Below are 24,155 nucleotides of genomic sequence, written 5' to 3'. Positions count from 1 at the left end.
GCGTTAGCGAGTTAGTGCAAGGGAACAGACGAAAGAATGGCCCAACCCACCCACACACACATGCATACACATACACGTCCACACACACCACATATACACACCTATACATCTCAACGCACACATATATATACACACACAGACATATACATTTATACCCATGTACATAATTCATACTGTCTGCCTTTATTCATTCCCATCGCCACCCCGCCACACATGGAATAACAACATCCTTCCCCCTCATGTGTGTGAGGTAGTGCTAGGAAAAGACAACAAAGGCCCTATTCGTTCACACTCAGTCTCTAGCTGTCATGTAATAATGCACCGAAACCACAGCTCCCTTTCCACATCCAGGCCCCACAGAACTTTCCATGGTTTACCCCAAACGCTTCACATGCCCTGGTTCAATCCATTGACACCATGTCGACCCCAGTATACCACATCGTTCCAATTCACTCTATTCCTTGCACGCCTTTCACCCTCCTGCATGTTCAGGCCCCGATAACTCAAAATCTTTTTCACTCCATCTTTCCCCCTCCAATTTGGTCTCCCACTTCTCCTCGTTCCCTCCATCTTTGACACGTACATCCTCTTTGTTAATCCTCCTTACTCATCCTCACGAGTCCAAATTATTTCAACAAATCCACGTCTGCTCTCTCAACCACTCTTTTTATTACCACACATATCTTTTACCCTTTCATTACTTACTCAATCAAACCACATATATTTTATTTCATATATATTTGTCATTTCTCATATATATATATATATATATATATATATATATATATTTAATGATACTCTCTCACCCCAACTCTCATTTGCCCTTTTTTTCACCTCTTGCACCTTTCTCTTGACCTCCTGTATCTTTCTTTTATACATCTCCCACTCAATTGCATTTTTTCCCTGCAGAAATCGTCCAAATGCCTCTCTCTTCTCTTTCACTAATACTCTTACTTCTTCATCCCACCACGCACTACCCTTTCTAATCAACCCACCTCCTACTCTTCTCATGCCACAAGCATCTTTTGCGCAATCCATCACTGATTCCCTAAATACATCCCATTCCTCCCCCACTCCCCTTAATTCCATTGTTCTCACCTTTTTCCATTCTGTACTCAGTCTCTCCTGGTACTTCCTCACACAGGTCTCCTTCCCAAGCTCACTTACTCTCACCACCCTCTTCACCCCAACATTCACTCTTCTTTTCTGAAAACCCATACAAATCTTCACCTTAGCCTCCACAAGATAATGATCAGACATCCCTCCAGTTGCACCTCTCAGCACATTAACATCCAAAAGTCTCTCTTTCCCGCGCCTGTCAGTTAACACGTAATCCAATAACGCTCTCTGGCCATCTCTCCTACTTACATATATATATATATATATATATATATATATATATATATATATATATATATATATATATATATTTATATATATATAAGAGTAAATGTGAATAAGAGCAAGGTTATTAGGTACAGTAGGGTTGAGGGTCAAGTCAATTGGGAGGTGAGTTTGAATGGAGAAAAACTGGAGGAAGTGAAGTGTTTTAGATATCTGGGAGTGGATCTGTCAGCGGATGGAACCATGGAAGCGGAAGTGGATCATAGGGTGGGGGAGGGGGCGAAAATTTTGGGAGCCTTGAAAAATGTGTGGAAGTCGAGAACATTATCCCGGAAAGCAAAAATGGGTATGTTTGAAGGAATAGTAGTTCCAACAATGTTGTATGGTTGCGAGGCGTGGGCTATGGATAGAGTTGTGCGCAGGAGGATGGATGTGCTGGAAATGAGATGTTTGAGGACAATGTGTGGTGTGAGGTGGTTTGATCGAGTAAGTAACGTAAGGGTAAGAGAGATGTGTGGAAATAAAAAGAGCGTGGTTGAGAGAGCAGAAGAGGGTGTTTTGAAATGGTTTGGGCACATGGAGAGAATGAGTGAGGAAAGATTGACCAACAGGATATATGTGTCGGAGGTGGAGGGAACGAGGAGAAGAGGGAGACCAAATTGGAGGTGAAAAGATGGAGTGAAAAGGATTTTGTGTGATCGGGGCCTGAACATGCAGGAGGGTGAAAGGAGGGCAAGGAATAGAGTGAATTCGAGCGATGTGGTATACAGGGGTTGACGTGCTGTCAGTGGATTGAATCAAGGCATGTGAAGCGTCCGGGGTAAACCAAGGAAAGCTGTGTAGGTATGTATATTTGCGTGTGTGGACGTGTGTATGTACATGTGTATGGGGGGGGTTGGGCCATTTCTTTCGTCTGTTTCCTTGCGCTACCTCGCAAACACGGGAGACAGCGACAAAGTATAAAAAAAAAAAAAAAAAAAAAAAAATATATATATATATATACAGTGAATGTAGGTTTTGCGGCAGGGGTGTGTGATGTCTCCATGGTTGTTTAATTTGTTTATGGATGGGGTTGTTAGGGAGGTGAATGCAAGAGTTTTGGAAAGAGGTGCAAGTATGAAGTCTGTTGGGGATGAGAGAGCTTGGGAAGTGAGTCAGTTGTTGTTCGCTGATGATACAGCGCTGGTGGCTGATTCATGTGAGAAACTGCAGAAGCTGGTGACTGAGTTTGGTAAAGTGGGTGAAAGAAGAAAGTTAAGAGTAAATGTGAATAAGAGCAAGGTTATTAGGTACAGTAGGGTTGAGGGTCAAGTCAATTGGGTGGTAAGTTTGAATGGAGAAAAACTGGAGGAAGTAAAGTGTTTTAGATATCTGGGAGTGGATATGGCAGCAGATGGAACCATGGAAGCGGAAGTGGATCATAGGGTGGGGGAGGGGGCGAAAATCCTGGGAGCCGTGAAGAATGTATGGAAGTCGAGAACATTATCTCGGAAAGGAAAAATGGGTATGTTTGAAGGAATAGTGGTTCCAACAATGTTGTATGGTCGCGAGGCGTGGGCTATGGATAGAGTTGTGCGCAGGAGGATGGATGTGCTGGAAATGAGATGTTTGAGGACAATGTGTGGTGTGAGGTGGTTTGATTGAGTAAGTAACGTAAGGGTAAGAGAGATGTGTTGAAATAAAAAGAGCGTGGTTGAGAGAGCAGAAGAGGGTGTTTTGAAATGGTTTGGGCACATGGAGAGAATGAGTAAGGAAACATTGACCAAGAGGATATATGTGTCGGAGGTGGAGGGAACGAGGAGAAGAGGGAGACCAAATTGGAGGTGGAAAGATGGAGTGAAAAAGATTTTGTGTGATCGGGGCCTGAACATGCAGGAGGGTGAAAGGAGGGCAAGGAATAGAGTGAATTGGAGTCATGTGGTATACAGGGGTTGACGTGCTGTCAGTGGATTGAATCAAGGCATGTGAAGCGTCTGGGGTAAACCATGGAAAGCTGTGTAGGTATGTATATTTGCGTGTGTGGACGTGTGTATGTACATGTGTATGGGGGGGGGGGTTGGGCCATTTCTTTCGTCTGTTTCCTTGCGCTACCTCGCAAACGCGGGAGACAGCGACAAAGTATAAAAAAAAAAAAAAAAAAAAAAAAAAAAAAAAAAAAAATATATAAGTATATACATAAGTATATGGCAGGGTATTGGTTGAGAGGGTGAAGGCATGTACAGAGCATCAGATTGGGGAAGAGCAGTGTGGTTTCAGAAGTGGTAGAGGATGTGTGGATCAGGTGTTTGCTTTGAAGAATGTATGTGAGAAATACTTAGAAAAGCAAATGGATTTGTATGTAGCATTTATGGATCTGGAGAAGGCATATGATAGAGTTGATAGAGATGCTCTGTGGAAGGTATTAAGAATATATGGTGTGGGAGGCAAGTTGTTAGAAGCAGTGAAAAGTTTTTATAGAGGATGTAAGGCATGTGTACGTGTAGGAAGAGAGGAAAGTGATTGGTTCTCAGTGAATGTAGGTTTGCGGCAGGGGTGTGTGATGTCTCCATGGTTGTTTAATTTGTTTATGGATGGGGTTGTTAGGGAGGTAAATGCAAGAGTTTTGGAAAGAGGGGCAAGTATGAAGTCTGTTGGGGATGAGAGAGCTTGGGAAGTGAGTCAGTTGTTGTTCGCTGATGATACAGCGCTGGTGGCTGATTCATGTGAGAAACTGCAGAAGCTGGTGACTGAGTTTGGAAAAGTGTGTGGAAAGAAGAAAGTTAAGAGTAAATGTGAATAAGAGCAAGGTTATTAGGTACAGTAGGGTTGAGGGTCAAGTCAATTGGGAGGTGAGTTTGAATGGAGAAAAACTGGAGGAAGTGAAGTGTTTTAGATATCTGGGAGTGGATCTGTCAGCAGATGGAACCATGGAAGCGGAAGTGGATCATAGGGTGGGGGAGGGGGCGAAAATCCTGGGAGCCTTGAAGAATGTGTGGAAGTCGAGAACATTATCTCGGAAAGCAAAAATGGGTATATTTGAAGGAATAGTGGTTCCAACAATGTTGTATGGTTGCGAGGCGTGGGCTATGGATAGAGTTGTGCGCAGGAGGATGGATGTGCTGGAAATGAGATGTTTGAGGACAATGTGTGGTGTGAGGTGGTTTGATCGAGTGAGTAACGTAAGGGTAAGAGAGATGTGTGGAAATAAAAAGAGCGTGGTTGAGAGAGCAGAAGAGGGTGTTTTGAAGTGGTTTGGGCACATGGAGAGGATGAGTGAGGAAAGATTGACCAGGAGGATATATGTGTCGGAGGTGTAGGGAACAAGGAGAAGAGGGAGACCAAATTGGAGTTGGAAAGATGGAGTGAAAAAGATTTTGTGTGATCGGGGCCTGAGCATGCAGGAGGGTGAAAGGAGGGCAAGGAATAGAGTGAATTGGATCGATGTGGTATACCAGGGTTGACGTGCTGTCAATGGATTGAATCAAGGCATGTGAAGCGTCTGGGGTAAACCATGGAAAGCTGTGTAGGTATGTATATTTGCGTGTGTGGACGTATGTATATACATGTGTATGGGGGGGGGTTGGGCCATTTCTTTCGTCTGTTTCCTTGCGCTACCTCGCAAACGCGGGAGACAGCGACAAAGTATAATATAATATATATATAATAATACATAAGTATATACATAAGTATATGTATGTAAGTAGGAGAGATGGCCAGAGAGCGCTATTGGATTACGTGTTAATTGATAGACGCACGAAAGAGAGACTTTTGAATGTTAATGTGCTGAGAGGTGCAACTGGAGGGATGTCTGATCATTATCTTGTGTAAGTGAAGGTGAAGATTTGTGGGGGTTTTCAGAAAAGAAGAGAGAATGTTGGGGTGAAGAGAGTGGTGAGAGTAAGTGAGCTTGGGAAGGAGACTTGTGTGAGGAAGTACCAGGAGAGACTGAGTACAGAATGGAAAAAGGTGAGAACAAAGGAGGTAAGGTGAGTGGGGGAGGAATGGGATGTATTTAGGGAAGCAGTGATGGCTTGCGCAAAAGAAGCTTGTGGCATGAGAAGTGTGGGAGGTGGGTTGATTAGAAAAGGTAGTGAGTGGTGGAATGAAGAAGTAAGATTATTAGTGAAAGAGAAGAGAGAGGCATTTGAACGATTTTTGCAGGGAAAAAATGCAAATGAGTGGGAGAGGTATAAAAGAAAGAGGCAGGAGGTCAAGAGAAAGGTGCAAGAGGTGAAAAAGAGGGCAAATGAGAGTTGGGGTGAGAGAGTATCATTAAATTTCAGGGAGAATAAAAAGATGTTTTGGAAGGAGGTAAATAAAGTGCGTAAGACAAGGGAGCAAATGGGAACTTCAGTGAAGGGCGCTAATGGGGAGGTGATAACAAGTAGTGGTGATGTGAGAAGGAGATGGAGTGAGTATTTTGAAGGTTTGTTGAATGTGTTTGATGATAAAGTGGCAGATGTGGGGTGTCTTAGTCGAGGTGGTGTGCAAAGTGAGAGGGTTAGGGAAAATGATTTGGTAAATAGAGAAGCAGTAGTAAAAGCTTTACGGAAGATGAAAGCTGGCAAAGCAGCAGGTTTAGATCGTATTGCAGTGGAATCTATTAAAAAAGGGGGTGACTGTATTGTTGACTGGTTGGTAAGGTTATTTAATGTATGTATGATTCATGGTGAGGTGCCTGAGGATTGGCGGAATGCTTGCATAGTGCCATTGTACAAAGGCAAAGGGGATAAGAGTGAGTGCTCAAATTACAGAGGTATAAGTTTGTTGGGTATTCCTTGTAAATTATATGGGAGGGTATTGATTGAGAGGGTGAAGGCATGTACAGAGCATCAGAATGGGGAAGAGCAGTGTGGTTTCAGAAGTGGTAGAGGATGTGTGGATCAGGTGTTTGCTTTGAAGAATGTATGCGAGAAATACTTAGAAAAGCAAATGGATTTGTATGTAGGATTTATGGATCTGGAGAAGGCATATGATAGAGTTGATATAGATGCTCTGTGGAAGGTATTAAGAATATATGTTGTGGGAGGAAAGTTGTTAGAAGCAGTGAAAAGTTTTTATCGAGGATGTAAGGCATGTGTACGTGTAGGAAGAGAGGAAAGTGATTGGTTCTCAGTGAATGTAGGTTTGTGGCAGGGGTGTGTGATGTCTCCATGGTTGTTTAATTTGTTTATGGATGGGGTTGTTAGGGAGGTGAATGCAAGAGTTTTGGAAAGAGGGGCAACTATGAAGTCTGTTGTGGATCAGAGAGCTTGGGAAGTGAGTCAGTTGTTGTTCGCTGATGATACATCGCTGGTGGCTGATTCATGTGAGAAACTGCAGAAGCTGGTGACGGAGTTTGGTAAAGTGTGTGAAAGAAGAAAGTTAAGAGTAAATGTGAATAAGAGCAAGGTTATTAGGTACAGTAGGGTTGAGGGTCAAGTCAATTGGGAAGTAAGTTTGAATGGAGAAAAGCTGGAGGAAGTGAAGTGTTTTAGATATCTGGAAGTGGATTTGGCTGCGGATGGAACCATGGAAGCGGAAGTGAATCATAGGGTGGGGGAGGGGGCGAAAATCCTAGGAGCCTTGAAGAATGTTTGGAAGTCGAGAACATTATCTCGAAAAGCAAAAATGGGTATGTTTGAAGGAATCGTGGTTCCAACAATGTTGTATGGTTGCGAGGCGTGGGCTATGGATAGAGTGGTACGCAGTAGGGTGGATGTGCTGGAAATGAGATGTTTGAGGACAATATGTGGTGTGAGGTGGTTTGATCGAGTAAGTAATGTAAGAGTGAGAGAGATTTGTGGAAATAAAAAGAGTGTGGTTGAGAGAGCAGAAGAGGGTGTTTTGAAATGGTTTGTTCACATGGAGAGAATGAGTGGGGAAAGATTGACCAAGAGGATATATGTGTCAGAGGTGGAGGGAACGAGGAGAAGTGGGAGACCAAATTGGAGGTGGAAAGATGGAGTGAAAAAGATTTTGAGTGATCGGGGCCTGAACATGCAGGAATGTGAAAGGCGTGCAAGGAATAGAGTGAATTGGAACGATGTGGTATACCGGGGTCGACGTGCTGTCAATGGATTGAACCAGGGCATGTGAAGCGTCTGGGGTAAACCATGCAAAGTGTGTGGGGCCTGGATGTGGAAAGGGAGCTGTGGTTTCGGTGCATTATTACATGACAGCTAGAGACTGAGTGTGAACGAATGGGGGCTTTGGTGTTTCTCCTAGCGCAACCTCACACATATGAGGGGGGAGGGGGTTGTTATTGCATGTGTGGCGAGATGGTGATGGGAACAAATAAAGGCAGACAGTGTGAATTGTGTACATGTGTATATATGTATATGTCTGTGTGTGTATATATATGTGTACATTGAGATGTATCGGTATGTATATTGTGCGTTTGTGGACATGTATATACATGTATATACATGTGTATATGTATATACATATATATATATGTATGTATATACATATATATATGTATATACATATATGTATGTATATACATATGTATATACATACATATATGTATATACATATATGTATGTATATATATATATATATATATATATATATATATATATATATATATATATATATATATATATATATATATATATATTTTTTTTTTTTTATACTTTGTCGCTGTCTCCCGCGCTTGCGAGGTAGCGCAAGGAAACAGACGAAAGAAATGGCCCAACCCCCCCCCATACACATGTACATACACACGTCCACACACGGAAATATACATACCTACACAGCTTTCCATGGTTTACCCCGGACGCTTCACATGCCTTGATTCAATCCACTGACAGCACGTCAACCCCTGTATACCACATCGCTCCAATTCACTCTATTCCTTGCCCTCCTTTCACCCTCCTGCATGTTCAGGCCCCGATCACACAAAATCTTTTTCACTCCATCTTTCCACCTCCAATTTGGTCTCCCTCTTCTCCTCGTTCCCTCCACCTCCGACACATATATCCTCTTGGTCAATCTTTCCTCACTCATTCTCTCCATGTGCCCAAACCATTTCAAAACACCCTCTTCTGCTCTCTCAACCACGCTCTTTTTATTTCCACACATCTCTCTTACCCTTACGTTACTTACTCGATCAAACCACCTCACACCACACATTGTCCTCAAACATCTCATTTCCAGCACATCCATCCTCCTGCGCACAACTCTATCCATAGCCCATGCCTCGCAACCATACAGCATTGTTGGAACCACTATTCCTTCAAACATACCCATTTTTGCTTTCGAGATAATGTTCTCGACTTCCACACATTTTTCAAGGCTCCCAAAATTTTCGCCCCCTCCCCCACCCTATGATCCACTTCCGCTTCCATGGTTCCATCCGCTGACAGATCCACTCCCAGATATCTAAAACACTTCACTTCCTCCAGTTTTTCTCCATTCAAACTCACCTCCCAATTGACTTGACCCTCAACCCTACTGTACCTAATAACCTTGCTCTTATTCACATTTACTCTTAACTTTCTTCTTCCACACACTTTACCAAACTCAGTCACCAGCTTCTGCAGTTTCTCACATGAATCAGCCACCAGCGCTGTATCATCAGCGAACAACAACTGACTCACTTCCCAAGCTCTCTCATCCCCCACAGACTTCATACTTGCCCCTCTTTCCAGGACTCTTGCATTTACCTCCCTAACAACCCCATCCATAAACAAATTAAACAACCATATATATATATATATATATATATATATATATATAGGGAGGTGAATGCAAGAGTTTTGGAAAGAGGGGCAAGTATGAAGTCTGTTGGGGATGAGAGAGCTTGGGAAGTGAGTCAGTTGTTGTTCGCTGATGATACAGCGCTGGTGGCTGATTCATGTGAGAAACTGCAGAAGCTGGTGACTGAGTTTGATAAAGTGTGTGGAAGAAGAAAGTTAAGTGTAAATGTGAATAAGAGCAAGGTTATTAGGTACAGTAGGGTTGAGGGTCAATTCAATTGGGAGGTGAGTTTGAATGGAGAAAAACTGGAGGAAGTGAAGTATTTTAGATATCTGGGAGTGGATCTGGCAGCGGATGGAACCATGGAAGCGGAAGTGGATCATAGGGTGGGGGAGGGGGCGAAAATTCTGGGAGCTTTGAAGAATGTGTGGAAGTCGAGAACATTATCTCGGAAAGCAAAAATGGGTATGTTTGAAGGAATAGTGGTTCCAACAATGTTGTATGGTTGCGAGGCGTGGACTATGGATAGAGTTGTGCGCAGGAGGATGGATGTGCTGGAAATGAGATGTTTGAGGACAATGTGTGGTGTGAGGTGGTTTGATCGAGTGAGTAACGTAAGGGTAAGAGAGATGTGTGGAAATAAAAAGAGCGTGGTTGAGAGAGCAGAAGAGGGTGTTTTGAAGTGGTTTGGGCACATGGAGAGAAAGAGTGAGGAAAGATTGACCAAGAGGTTATATGTGTCGGAGGTGGAGGGAACGAGGAGAAGAGGGAGACCAAATTGGAGGTGGAAAGATGGAGTGAAAAAGATTTTGTGTGATCGGGGCCTGAACATGCAGGAGAGTGAAAGGAGGGCAAGGAATAGAGTGAATTGGAGCGATGTGGTATACCGGGGTTTACTTGCTGTCAGTGGATTGAATCAAGGCATGTGAAGCGACTGGGGTAAACCATGGAAAGCTGTGTAGGTATGTATATTTGCGTGTGTGGACGTATGTATATACATGTGTATGGGGGGGGGGTTGGGCCATTTCTTTTGTCTGTTTCCTTGCGCTACCTCGCAAACGCAGGAGACAGCAACAAAGTATAATAAAAAAAAATATATATATATATTTTTTTTTTATACTTTTATACTTTTTTATACTTTTTATACTTTTTTATACTTTTTATACTTTTTTATACTTTTTATACTTTATACAAGGGATATATATATATTTTTTTTATATTATACTTTGTCGCTGTCTCTCGTGTTTGCGAGGTAGCGCAAGGAAACAGACGAAAGAAATGGCCCAACCCCCCCCCATACACATGTATATACATACGTCCACACACGCAAATATACATACCTACACAGCTTTCCATGGTTTACCCCAGACGCTTCACATGCCTTGATTCAATCCACTGACAGCACGTCAACCCCGGTATACCACATCGCTCCAATTCACTCTATTCCTTGCCCTCCTTTCACCCTCCTGCATGTTCAGGCCCAGATCACACAAAATCTTTTTCACTCCATCTTTCCACCTCCAATTTGGTCTCCTTCTCCTCGTTCCCTCCACCTCCGACACATATATCCTCTTGGTCAATCTTTCCTCACTCATTCTCTCCATGTGCCCAAACCACTTCAAAACACCCTCTTCTGCTCTCTCAACCACGCTCTTTTTATTTCCACACATCTCTCTTACCCTTACGTTACTCACTCGATCAAACCACCTCACACCACACATTGTCCTCAAACATCTCATTTCCAGGACATCCATCCTCCTGCGCACAACTCTATCCATAGCCCACGCCTCGCAACCATACAACATTGTTGGAACCACTATTCCTTCAAACATACCCATTTTTGCTTTCCGAGATAATGTTCTCGACTTCCAAACATTCTTCAAGGCTCCCAGAATTTTCGCCCCCTCCCCCACCCTTTGATTCACTTCCGCTTCCATTGTTCCATCCACTGCCAGATCCACTCCCAGATATCTAAAACACTTTACTTCCTCCAGCTTTTCTCCATTCAAACTTACCTCCCAATTGACTTGACCCTCAACCCTACTGTACCTAATAACCTTGCTCTTATTCACATTTACTCTTAACTTTCTTCTTTCACACACTTTACCAAACTCAGTCACCAGCTTCTGCAGTTTCTCACATGAATCAGCTACCAGCGCTGTATCATCAGCAAACAACAACTGACTCACTTCCCAAGCTCTCTCATCCACAACAGACTTCATACTTACCCCTCTTTCCAAAACTCTTGCCTTCACCTCCCTAACAACCCCATCCATAAACAAATTAAACAACCATGGAGATATCACACACCCCTGCCGCAAACCTACATTCACTGAGAACCAATAACTTTCCTCTCTTCCTACACGCACACATGCCTTACATCCTCGATAAAAACTTTTCACTGCTTCTAACAACTTCCCTCCCACACTATATATTCTTAATACCTTCCACAGAGCATCTCTATCAACTCTATCATATGCCTTCTCCAGATCCATAAATGCTACATACAAATCCATTTGTTTTTCTAAGTATTTCTCGCATATATTCTTCAAAGCAAACACCTGATCCACACATCCTCTACCACTTCTGAAACCACACTGCTCTTCCCCAATCTGATGCTCTGTACATGCCTTCACCCTCTCAATCAATACCCTCCCATATAATTTACCAGGAATACTCAACAAACTTATACCTCTGTAATTTGAGCACTCACTCTTATCCCCTTTGCCTTTGTACAATGGCACTATGGACGCATTCTGCCAATCCTCAGGCACCTCACCATGAGTCATACATACATTAAATAACCTTACCAACCAGTCAACAATACAGTCACCTCCTTTTTTAATAAATTCCACTGCAGTGCCATCCAAACCTGCTGCTTTGCCGACTTTCATCTTCCGTAAGGCTTTTACTACCTCTTCTCTATTTACCAAATCATTTTCCCTAACCCTGTCACTTTGCACACCACCTCGACCAAGACATCCTACATCTGCCACTCTATTATCAAACACATTCAACAAACCTTCAAAATACTCACTCCATCTCCTCACATCACCACTACTTGTTATCACCTCCCCATTTGCCCCCTTCACTGAAGTTCCCATTTGCTCCCTTGTCTTACGCACTTTATTTACCTTCTTCCAAAACATATTTTTATCCTCCCTGAAATTTAATGATACTCTCTCACCCAAACTCTCATTTGCCCTCTTTTTCACCTCTTGCACCTTTCTCTTGACCTCCTGCCTCTTTCTTTTATACCTCTCCCACTCATTTGCATTTTTTCCCTGCAAAAATCGTTCAAATGCCTCTCTCTTCTCTTTCACTAATAATCTTACTTCTTCATTCCACCACAATACCTTTTCTAATCAACCCACCTCCCACGCTTCTCATGCCACAAGCATCTTTTGCACAAACCATCACTGCTTCCCTAAATACATCCCATTCCTCTCCCACTCCCCTTACCTCCTTTGTTCTCACCTTTTTCCATTCTGTACTCAGTCTCTCCTGGTACTTCCTCATACAAGTCTCCTTCCCAAGCTCACTTACTCTCACCACTCTCTTCACCCCAACATTCTCTCTTCTTTTCTGAAAACCCCCACAAATCTTCACCTTTGCTTCCACAAGATAATGATCAGACATCCCTCCAGTTGCACCTCTCAGCACATTAACATCCAAAAGTCTCTCTTTCGTGCGTCTATCAATTAACACGTAATCCAATAACGCTGTCTGGCCATCTCTCCTACTTACATACGTATACTTATGTATATCTCGCTTTTTAAACCAGGTATTCCCAGTCACCAGTCCTTTTTCAGCACATAAATCTACAATCTCTTCACCATTTCCATTTACAACACTGAACACTCCATGTATACCAATTATTCCCTCAACTGCCACATTACTCACCTTTGCATTCAAATCACCCATCACTATAATCCGGTCTTTTGCATCAAAACCACTAACACACTCATTCAGCTGCTCCCAAAACCCTTGCCTCTCATGATCTTTCTTCTCATGCCCAGATGCATATGCCCCAATAATCACCTATCTCTCTCCATCAACTTTCAGTTTTACCCATATCAATCTAGAATTTACTTTCTTACAACTCCTGATTCAGGAGTAGTGCTACTCCTTCCCTTGCTCTTGTCCTCTCACTAACCCCTGACTTTACTCCCAAGACCTTCCCAAACCACTCTTTCGCCTTTACCCTTTAGCTTCGTTTCACTCACAGCCAAAACATCCAGGTTCCTTTCCTCAAACATACTACCTATCTCTCCTTTTTTCTCATCTTGGTTACATCCACACACATTTAGACACCCCAATCTGAGCCTTCGAGGAGGATGAGCACTCCTCGCGTGACTCCTTCTTCTGTTTCCCCTTTTAGAAAGATAAAATACAAGGAGGGGAGGGTTTCTGGCCCCCCGCTCCCGTCCCCTTTAGTCGCCTTCTACGACACATGGGGAATGCGTGGGAAGTATTCTTAATCCCCTATCCCCAGGGATAGGAAAAATACATATAAATATAAATTACTCTACAACTACTAATTAAGACATACTAAAGGTTAGAAGTTTGCTAGAGATTATCTCACTGCCAAGATCATGCTGAATACTTCCAGCAATTAACTAATGTTACTTCAAAAAAAAAAGAAATAAATCTTCAACTATTCCGTAAGAATGAAAACTTCACAAGAGTAATGGTAATGTACTATCTAATCATAAATCCACTAATGTGTCACCAAACAAAGAAATCACATCATGACCTGTCTTCGAGGTGTTAAACAAGGGTAGTAATATCAAAAAGGCTCTGCTATGGTCTACAGTGTGATTTACATTCATATCACAAATCAGCTGTCAGAGCATAAGTATTTCTGTACTTTTTTTACATTATGTAGATAAAAAGGCACAGTATCAAGGTAATGATTCAAATTTACTGTCAGCAACTTCAACAACATGAGTATTATTCAATTTCAGTGAAAATGATTATTCAATAAAAATATTCTTCAACAGAATATACCTGTAAAACTATGTGAAGTTCTATAATTGAATGAATCTTATTAGACATTAATGGTCACTATAACCTAGTACATGTATTATCTGCAGCAACAGCTGGATCAGGATGAGTGAGCACCATCACAGCATCATGTGTAGAGTGAAAAATGAGCTCAGGAGGTATGATTTTAACAGTTCCACATTCTTCCAGGGTTTCCAACACACACACACATATATATATATATATATATATATATATATATATATATATATATATATATATATATATATATATATATTTCTTTTTTTTTTGCTTTGTCGCTGTCTCCCGCGTTTGCGAAGGTAGCGCAAGGAAACAGACGAAAGAAATGGCCCAACCCTCCCCCATACACAATGTACACACACACACGCCCACACACGCAAATATACATACCTATACATCTCAATGTACACATATATATACACACACAGACACATACATATATACCCATGCACACAATTCACACTGTCTGCCCCTATTCATTCCCATCGCCACCTTCCCACACATGGAATACCATCCCCCTCCCCCCTCATGTGTGCGAGGTAGCACTAGGAAAAGACAACAAAGGCCCCATTCGTTCACACTCAGTCTCCAGCTGTCACGCAATAATGCCCGAAACCACAGCTCCCTTTCCACATCCAGGCCCCACACAACTTTGCATGGTTTACCCCAGACGCTTCACATGCCCTGATTCAATCCACTAACAGCACGTCAACCCCGGTATACCACATCGATCCAATTCACTCTATTCCTTGCCCGCCTTTCACCCTCCTGCATGTTCAGGCCTCGATCACACAAAATCTTTTTCACTCCATCTTTCCACCTCCAATTTGGTCTCCCACTTCTCCTCGTTCCCTCCACCTCCGACACATATATCCTCTTGGTCAATCTTTCCTCACTCATTCTCTCCATGTGTCCAAACCATGGGATGGGAATGAATAAAGACAGACAGTGTGAACTGTGTGCATGTTTATATATGTATGAGTCTGTGTGTGTATATATATGTGTACATTGAGATGTATGGGTATGTATACTTACATGTGTGGACGTGTATGTATATACATGTGTATATATATATCCTCCACTCCTTGTATTTTTTAACTTTCTAAAATGGGAAACAGAAGAAGGAGTCACGCGGGGAGTGCTCATCCTCCTCGAAGGTTCAGACTGGGGTGTCTAAATGTGTGTGGATGTAACCAAGAGGTGAAAAAAGGAGAGATAGGTAGTATGTTTGAGGAAAGGAACCTGGATGTTTTGGCTCTGAGTGAAACGAAGCTCAAGGGTAAAGGGGAAGAGTGGTTTAGGAATGTCTTGGGAGTAAAGTCAGGGGTTAGTGAGAGGACAAGAGCAAGGGAAGGAGTAGCAGTACTCCTGAAACAGGAGTTGTGGGAGTATGTGATAGAATGTAAGAAAGTAAATTCTCGATTAATATGGGTAAAACTGAAAGTTGATGGAGAGAGATAGGTGATTATTGGTGCATATGAACCTGGGCATGAGAAGAAAGATCATCAGAGGCAAGTGTTTTGGGAGCAGCTGAATGAGTGTGTTAGTGGTTTTGATGCACGAGACCGGGTTATAGTGATGGGTGATTTGAATGCAAAGGTGAGTAATGTGGCAGTTGAGGGAATAATTGGTATACATGGGGTGTTCAGTGTTGTAAATGGAAATGGTGAAGAGCTTGTAGATTTATGTGCTGAAAAAGGACTGGTGATTGGGAGTACCTGTTTTAAAAAGCGAGATATACATAAGTATGGATCTGGAGAAGGCATATGATAGAGTTGCTAGAGATGCTCTGTGGAAGGTATTAAGAATATATGGTGTGGGAGGAAAGTTGTTAGAAGCAGTGAAAAGTTTTTATCGAGGATGTAAGGCATGTGTACGTGTAGGAAGAGAGGAAAGTGATTGGTTCTCAGTGAATGTAGGTTTGCGGCAGGGGTGTGTGATGTCTCCATGGTTGTTTAATTTGTTTATGGATGGGGTTGTTAGGGAGGTGAATGCAAGAGTTTTGGAAAGAGGGGCAAGTATGAAGTCTGTTGTGGATGAGAGAGCTTGGGAAGTGAGTCAGTTGTTGTTCGCTGATGATACAGCGCTGGTGGCTGATTCATGTGAGAAACTGCAGAAGCTGGTGACTGAGTTTGGTAAAGTGTGTGGAAGAAGAAAGTTAAGAGTAAATGTGAATAAGAGCAAGGTTATTAGGTACAGTAGGGTTGAGGGTCAAGTCAATTGGGAGGTGAGTTTGAATGGAGAAAAACTGGAGGAAGTGAAGTGTTTTAGATATCTGGGAGTGGATCTGGCAGCGGATGGAACCATGGAAGCGGAAGTGGATCATAGGGTGGGGGAGGGGGCGAAAATTCTGGGGGCCTGGAAGAATGTGTGGAAGTCGAGAACATTATCTCGGAAAGCAAAAATGGGTATGTTTGAAGGAATAGTGGTTCCAACAATGTTGTATGGTTGCGAGGCGTGGGCTATGGATAGAGTTGTGCGCAGGAGGGTGGATGTGCTGGAAATGAGATGTTTGAGGACAATATGTGGTGTGAGGTGGTTTGATCGAGTAAGTAATGTAAGGGTGAGAGAGATGTGTGGAAATAAAAAGAGTGTGGTTGAGAGAGCAGAAGAGGCTGTTTTGAAATGGTTTGGTCACATGGACAGAATGAGTGAGGAAAGATTGACCAAGAGGATATATGTGTCGGAGGTGGAGGGAACGAGGAGAAGTGGGAGACCAAATTGGAGGTGGAAAGATGGAGTGAAAAAGATTTTGAGTGATCGGGGCCTGAACATGCAGGAGGGTGAAAGGCGTGCAAGGAATAGAGTGAATTGGAACGTTGTGGTATACCGGGTGGATGTTCTGTCATTGGATTGAACCAGAGCATATGAAACGTCTAGGGTAAACCATGGAAAGTTTTGTGGGGCCTGGATATGGAAAGGGAACTGTGGTTTCGGTGCTTCACACATGACAGCTAGAGACTGATTGTGAATGAATGTGGCCTTTGTTGTCTTTTCCTAGCTCTACCTCACACCCGTGGGGGGAGGGGGTGCCATTTCATGTGTGGTGGGGTGGCGACGGAAATGGATGAAGGCAGCAAGTATGAATATGTAGCTGTGTATGTATGTATATGTCTGTGTATGTTTATGTTGAAATATATAGGTATGTATATGTTCGTGTGTGGGTGTTTATGTATATACATGTTTTTGAGTACATACTTGCCATTTCCCATGTTAGCAAGGAAGTGTTAAAAACACAGGACTGAGCATATGAGGGAAAATCCTCACTTGGCCCCCTTCTGTGTGCCTTCTTTTGGAAAAATAAAAACTTGAGTAATAAGATAGATGAAAGTAAACCGAGAGAAAAGGGTTGTAGAGATAGAATGTGGCAGTGAGATATGTTGGTGAGGGGCAAGCCTGTTTGCAGATGATTCTGTCTTGTTAGCTGAGAGTGAAGGGGAGTTGCAGAAGGTTGTAAGAGTCTTTTATGATGTGTGTAAGCATAGGCAAGTGAAAGTAATGATGTTTGTAAGGAAACAGAGTGAAAGCATAGATTTTGTGAAACCATGTACTGTAGAGTGAAAGAATAGTGTACTAAATTGTGCTTTAGATATGGAGGGAGAAAGACTGGAAGAGCTGAGAAAATTTAAGTATCTCGGAGGTGTCTTGGGTAAGTTTGGTGATAAGGGAGAGAGCAGTACTGGGTAGAGGAGTCATTGGGTTCCTTCATAGAATAATGAAGGGTAGAGGTATAAGTATTGAAGTGAAGAGGGGATTAAGGAATAGCATAATCCTCCCAACCCTGACCTATGCAGCTGAAACATGGACATGGAATGAGTCACAGAGGTCAAGAATCCAGGCTGTGGAAATGAACTATTAAAGAAAAGGATGTAGTGTGACTAGATGGAATGTATAAATAGATAAAGGGTGTGTGATAGATGCAATATGTCTGGGAATGCAAAGGGAATGAATTGTGGAGTGGTAGAGTGGGTGAAATGTAATACTTTTGAGTTGGTTTGTGCATGAGGAAAGAATGCAAAACTAGGAGTTTACTTAAAAGAGAGAGTGTATGATAGCATGATTAAAGGGGTTGGTGTGAGAGGAAGAGTACCTGTGATATGGGCAAATAGGGTGTAAGTACACTGGAGGGAGAGAAATGTTGGAAGAATGTATGGAATGATGTAAGCAAAGGAAGCATGTGAGGACTGGGATAAGTGGTCTCTTTTGCTGTGGCCATTTCTTGATGGGAGTACCCAGAAGGAATGGGCATCAGAGGTATAGATAGATAGATAGATAGATAGATATATTGGTTTTGTTTGCAAGAGGCCTCTAATATAAAGGCCTGCAGGTGTTAGTGTAGGTACTATGGGCAAGCATTTAAGGAAAAGCAACACTTTAGGTGTGTAAATGCAGGTTATTGGGTTTAATAAGCCTCTTAAAGTTCATTTCCATCACCATGGGAGCCATGTTTACTCCACCGTAGCAGTTTATTTATTGTACATGTACCTACTTTTATGTGTGCAAAAGGCCCATAACGTCTGAAAAAAGACCTGGTAACTGGGCAAGCGTTTATGAAAAAGTAACAATTTGTGTGAAAAAGTTCAGGTTATGAAGCATGATGATGCTCCTTACTTTCATTCCCAGAATTGTGTTCGATATATTTATCATATTTTTTGTGCACAAGAGAACAATAATGTCTGGAAAAGCTTTCAGATGTTAAAGTTGGTAGTGTGAGCAGGCATTTAAGGAAAAGCAACAGTTTGGAAGTGAAAATGTAGTTTGTAAGACATGACGAGGTTTCTGACAGCTGTGTCTGGAAAAAGGCCTGCAGGTGTTAGAGTTGGTAAAGTGGGTGTCACTTTATTCTGATCCAATTGGTGAGTACTGTTTCAAGTTTTTTCTTTATTTTTTTTATCATTGAAAATTATTAAGAATTATTGTTACTATTAATGAACTGATTTAAAATATGTTTCCAATATCATCATTCAGGCTGTTACCACAATGCAGCCCTCTTATATTCCCTATATTGATCAGTGGTGCTGTTGGTATGCATCTCCATTGAAGCTGTTGTAATTGCCCTGTGTAGCACTTTTTTTTTATAAGTATGTACTCAATGACCAAGAACACATCTTGAGCACCAGACAAAGGTTTGTCTGTGCTCCTCTTTGCCTGGCAGTGACCTCTCTTTCCAAGCATACCTCATTGCACTCAAGATTTTAGACCCCTCACCCACCTTCTGGCTTACTTCACCCCCCATAGTTTCATCCACTGTGGCATCCAAAACATATAATTTTCCTCCAGATTCTCCTCATTTAAACTCACACTTTAATCATCTTTACCTTGTTAAACTTAATTGATGTACTTTTCTTTACAATAAGTCCTAAGTTTCTTCTTTCACACACTCCCTCAAAAACTCATTGACCAGACTCCCTCACCACCATAAACAGATGAAACAGCCATGGTGCATCACACCTTCACCTGGAACCACTCACCCTCCTGTCTTCGTAGGCGAACACATGCCTTACACTCTTGAAAGAAACTAGAAACTTCCTCTGCTTCAAGTAGCTTTCTTCATTCACCAAATATTTATAGCACCGTCCACAAACCATCTCTTCAACCACTCCTATTATACTCTTTCTCTGGATCTGTATATGCCCAATGTAAATCCTTGTCTTTCTATAAGTATTTTTCACACAGATTCTTCATAGCAAACACCTGATTTACACATCCTCTTCCATTCATGAAGAATTGCTGTTCCTCCCCATTCTGATGCTCTGTGCATGCCACTTCCCTTTGAATCTCCACTCTTCCATACAGTTTAGTAGGCATGCTTAACATGCTTATACCTCAGTAATTTGAACATTCTTTTTTGACCCCCTCTGCTTTATATATTGGCACTATACAGGCATTCTGCCAGACCCTAGGCACTTAACCTTGTATCATACGTTCATCGAAAATCCTGACTAACCAGTCAAACTTTCATGAGAAATTCAATATCAGTCCCATCCTCTCAATCTGTTTTGCTATACTTCATCATACTTAAGGCATTCACTACCCCATATCTTGTCACCAAACCACCTGCCATGACTCTTGCTTCACATACCTCCATATCTCAAACACCCTATATCTGCTAGCTTGTGACCTAGCACATTTATCAGTCCTTGAAAATACTCCCTCCACCTCATCTTTACCTCTTCTTTGCCTGTTACCACTTCCCATCAGTGCCTTTTCTTATGCTTCCTTTTGTTATCTTGTTCTAACAGTATTCAGCTCCTTCCAAAGCATTTTCTTATTCTTGCTGGAGTATGCTGTTACAGTGCTCTCTCACCCTAACTTTCATTTGCCCTTCTTTGCAGCCCCTGCCCTTCCTCTTGGTCTCTTCATGGTACTTCTTTTACATCTCCCACTTAGTTGCACTCCTCTGCAGGTAACACCCATACACCTTTCTTTTTTCTTTCTCACAGACAGTTTAACTTTTTCATGCCACTACTCACTACCCTTTCTCACATAACCACATCCCACCTTCTGAATGCTAACTCTTACCACACTTATGAATACTGCTTTCCTAAATACCTTTCACACCTTTCCCAATCCCATACTTTCAGTTGCTCTTACTTTTGCCTTTCTCTTGTTACCTCCTCACACAAGCCTCTTTTGCAAGCTTACACTCTTTTCCAACAACTTCCACCCACCCATATCATTTCCTCTTTCCTTAAAGTACCTTCATATTTTCACTCTTGCCTCTTCCAAGAAGTGATCAGACATCCTACCAGCTGCCCATGCCAGATGAATTGTGCAGATGAAGGGTTAATGAATGTGGCAGCATAGCAAATCGGTATCAGTCATCAAAAAGTTTTGCCAGTCCCAATCAAAGTCGCTTTACAGATATTCGTATGTTGATACTATCATCAGGCACTGTGTATGGAAGTGAAATAAAGTAATAATTATGTAAATATTATTTTGTTTATGGATATTTGTGATATTTGTATGATACTGGAAATGTAATGATCATTTTCCTGAAGGTCTAAATTCGTTTCATTTCAGGGAAATAATGTTTTGGTTTATCACTTTGTTTTGGGCTACATTCATATTGTTTTATGACTTTCCTTAAAACATGAATGTTTGATGTAATGTTGTATATGACCACTTGCTATGTTTGCTTACCTATTATATTTCATTAGATATGTTTAGACTAACCCATTTGTTTTAGTGTAAATACACCGTTGTATTAATTTATGTCTGTTTATGTAATCTTATAATGATCTGTAGTTTGTAACTAATATCTCTTCACTAGAAAAAGATTTCCTCATTATTTTATGATTTTTTCTAACATCTTACCATGTATTATTTCAGTAGAGGTGATCAGAAAATCCTTAAAAGAACAAGAAAGAAGTGAAGTTGTGGTTCTGGGGTAAGGCTTGATGATTAGATGTATTGATATAGTATTACGGTACAATACCTGGTTCAACTCTCTTCAGTCTCATCAGATTACTTTCTTTTAGACCATAGTTATATTCTTTTTTTAGCCCAGATTTTGCCAGAGATAACCCATCCAAATTTATAAGAAACTTATCAAATTGCATAATTGATGATGAAAAATAATTAAAGAATGGGAAATTTTGTGGTTTAGATATTAAACTATTTGGTGTAAACACAGTTAGGTCTTCTTATCTATCACAGCTGCATGAGTTAATGTTAGTTATGTTATTTTTATAATGTCTTTATATGTTTTATCACTTAATAGTAATTAAGAAAGCTTGAAAAACACATTGCTTTACAGTAGGTCCCAGGGTAAAAAGTTTGACTATCCCAGTTAATTGTCAACATTCCCCAACATTAATTTTTATAGACCAACCAGTCATGGGCCCTTATAAACAGATTAGTCATTCAGCCATTAATTCCTTTGATGCCATAAATGGGTACTATCCATCTATAAGAGGAATTATCCATATTCACATCAGGTTGATTGCTCATTCATTTCTAAGTTAGTGTATGTAGGATTACATTGTGTTTTTTACAGACAAGTAGTAATTTAGTTATGAAGAAAGACTGCATGAATGTGTTGGCAAAAAGTATCCTCTGTGTTCAAGTTATCAAAGATGATTTTTGAAATGTGTGTTATACCACAGACTTTTAGTGAAGATGTGAAGAGAGGAATCCAGAACATTAGACAGATTTTCACTTATACTTGTTCCTTACCAGCTTAGTAGTAGGTACGAGTTTTAAGCTTAAGATATATTTAATTATCACCTGCTTGGCTTTTTTCATTATCAGGCCCTAGCTTGAAGAATTGTTGTCTCAGTCTTCTGTGTCCATCACACTCCTGTCTATTCCACTTCTAGTGAGTGGACTGTGATGATATTTTACACTTGTTATTCACCACCTCATGATGTGTTCTGACACCCTCTTGGTTGTAGTTTCAAGGTCAAGGACACAGATTTGTTCATGATAATTTTATATCTCCTTTATAACTTTTAAACCAAAAAAGAGATTGGAATGAAATTTTGAGCACATTATCTTGAAGGTCAAGGTCATATAGCTGAGACAAAGTTTTCACATTTGACTTCTTGTCAATTTTTGTTTCTGCTCCTTAACTAAGGAACCAATGGAGGAATTAGGATGCCATGTGTTACCAACCACCAGATTATGTGCCATGATTCATTGTGAGACCCATGACATTCCCAATCCATTGTGAGACGAAGTGTATTCAAGTACAAAGTATTAGAATAGTTATTTTCTATTAGCCAGGCCTATAGCCTAGCGGTAGCATTACCGCCTGTGGCACAGGGGTCCCAGGCTCGATCCTGGCTGTTGGAGGTTTGTATGTTCTATGAAGGTGCGCGTTCATATGCACTTTATTCGTATATATATATTTTTTTTATTATTATATTTTGCTTTGTCGCTGTCTCCTGCGTTTGCAAGGTAGCGCAAGGAAACAGACGAAAGAAATAGCCCAACCCACCCCCATACACATGTATATACATACACGTCCACACACGCAAATATACATACCTATACATCTCAATGTACACATATATATATACACACACACACACATACATATATACCCATGCACACAATGCACACTGTCTGCCTTTATTCATTCCCATCGCCACCTCGCCACACATGGAATACCATCCCCCTCCCCCCTCATGTGTGCGAGGTAGCGCTAGTAAAAGGCAACAAAGGCCCCATTCGTTCACACTCAGTCTCTAGCTGTCATGCAATAATGCCCGAAACCACAGCTCCCTTTCCACATCCAGGCCCCACACAACTTTCCATGGTTTACCCCAGACGCTTCACATGCCCTGATTCAATCCACTAACAGCACGTCAACCCCGGTATACCACATCGATCCAATTCACTCTGTTCCTTGCCCGCCTTTCACCCTCCTGCATGTTCAGGCCCCGATCACTCAAAATCTTTTTCACTCTATCTTTCCACCTCCAATTTGGTCTCCCACTTTTCCTCGTTCCCTCCACCTCAGACACATATATCCTCTTGGTCAATCTTTACTCACTCATTCTCTCCATGTGCCCAAACCATTTCAAAACACCCTCTTCTGCTCTCTCAACCACGCTCTTTTATTTCCACACATCTCTCTTACCCTTACATTACTTACTCGATCAAACCACCTCACACCACATATTGTCCTCAACCATCTCATTTCCAGCACATCCACCCTCTTGCGCACAACTCTATCCATAGCCCACGCCTCGCAACCATACAACATTGTTGGAACCACTATTCCTTCAAACATACCCATTTTTGCTTTCCGAGATAATGTTCTCAACTTCCAAACATTCTTCAAGGCTCCCAGGATTTTCGCCCCCTCCCCCACCCTATAATTCACTTCCGCTTCCATGGTTCCATCCGCTGCCAAATCCACTCCCAGATATCTAAAACACTTTACTTCCTCCAGTTTTTCTCCATTCAAACTTACCTCCCAATTGACTTGACCCTCAACCCTACTGTACCTAATAACCTTGCTCTTATTCACATTTACTCTTAACTTTCTTCTTTCACACTCTTTACCAAACTCAGTCACCAGCTTCTGCAGTTTCTCACATGAATCAGCCACCAGTGCTGTATCATCAGCGAACAACAACTGACTCACTTCCCAAGCTCTCTCATCCACAACA

At 41.6% G+C, this 24,155-nt stretch overlaps 1 protein-coding gene across 9 annotated transcripts in view; it reads left to right on the top strand.

The window, feature by feature from the left end:
• Positions 1-24,155, top strand: part of LOC139747272 (DNA topoisomerase 2-binding protein 1-like) — a 688,948-nt gene that overhangs the window by 647,938 nt on the left and 16,855 nt on the right. For 5 of the 9 annotated variants that reach the window (XM_071659369.1, XM_071659371.1, XM_071659377.1 and 2 more), the window contains one exon: positions 21,367-21,424. The exons of 2 other annotated variants lie outside the window; for them this stretch is intronic. In XM_071659369.1, coding sequence (XP_071515470.1) covers positions 21,367-21,409 — 43 coding nt within the window. In that variant the 3' untranslated portion in view covers positions 21,410-21,424. The remainder of the gene's footprint in view (positions 1-21,366; positions 21,425-24,155) is intronic. 2 more of the 9 variants (XM_071659375.1, XM_071659370.1) reach the window with 1 other exon arrangement.

Source organism: Panulirus ornatus, chromosome 68 (genome assembly GCF_036320965.1).
Source record: "Panulirus ornatus isolate Po-2019 chromosome 68, ASM3632096v1, whole genome shotgun sequence".
In the NCBI taxonomy this organism is placed as follows: Eukaryota; Metazoa; Arthropoda; class Malacostraca; order Decapoda; family Palinuridae; genus Panulirus; species Panulirus ornatus.
Note: the sequence above shows the minus strand (reverse complement) of the source record. Positions and strands in the feature narration are given on the sequence as shown.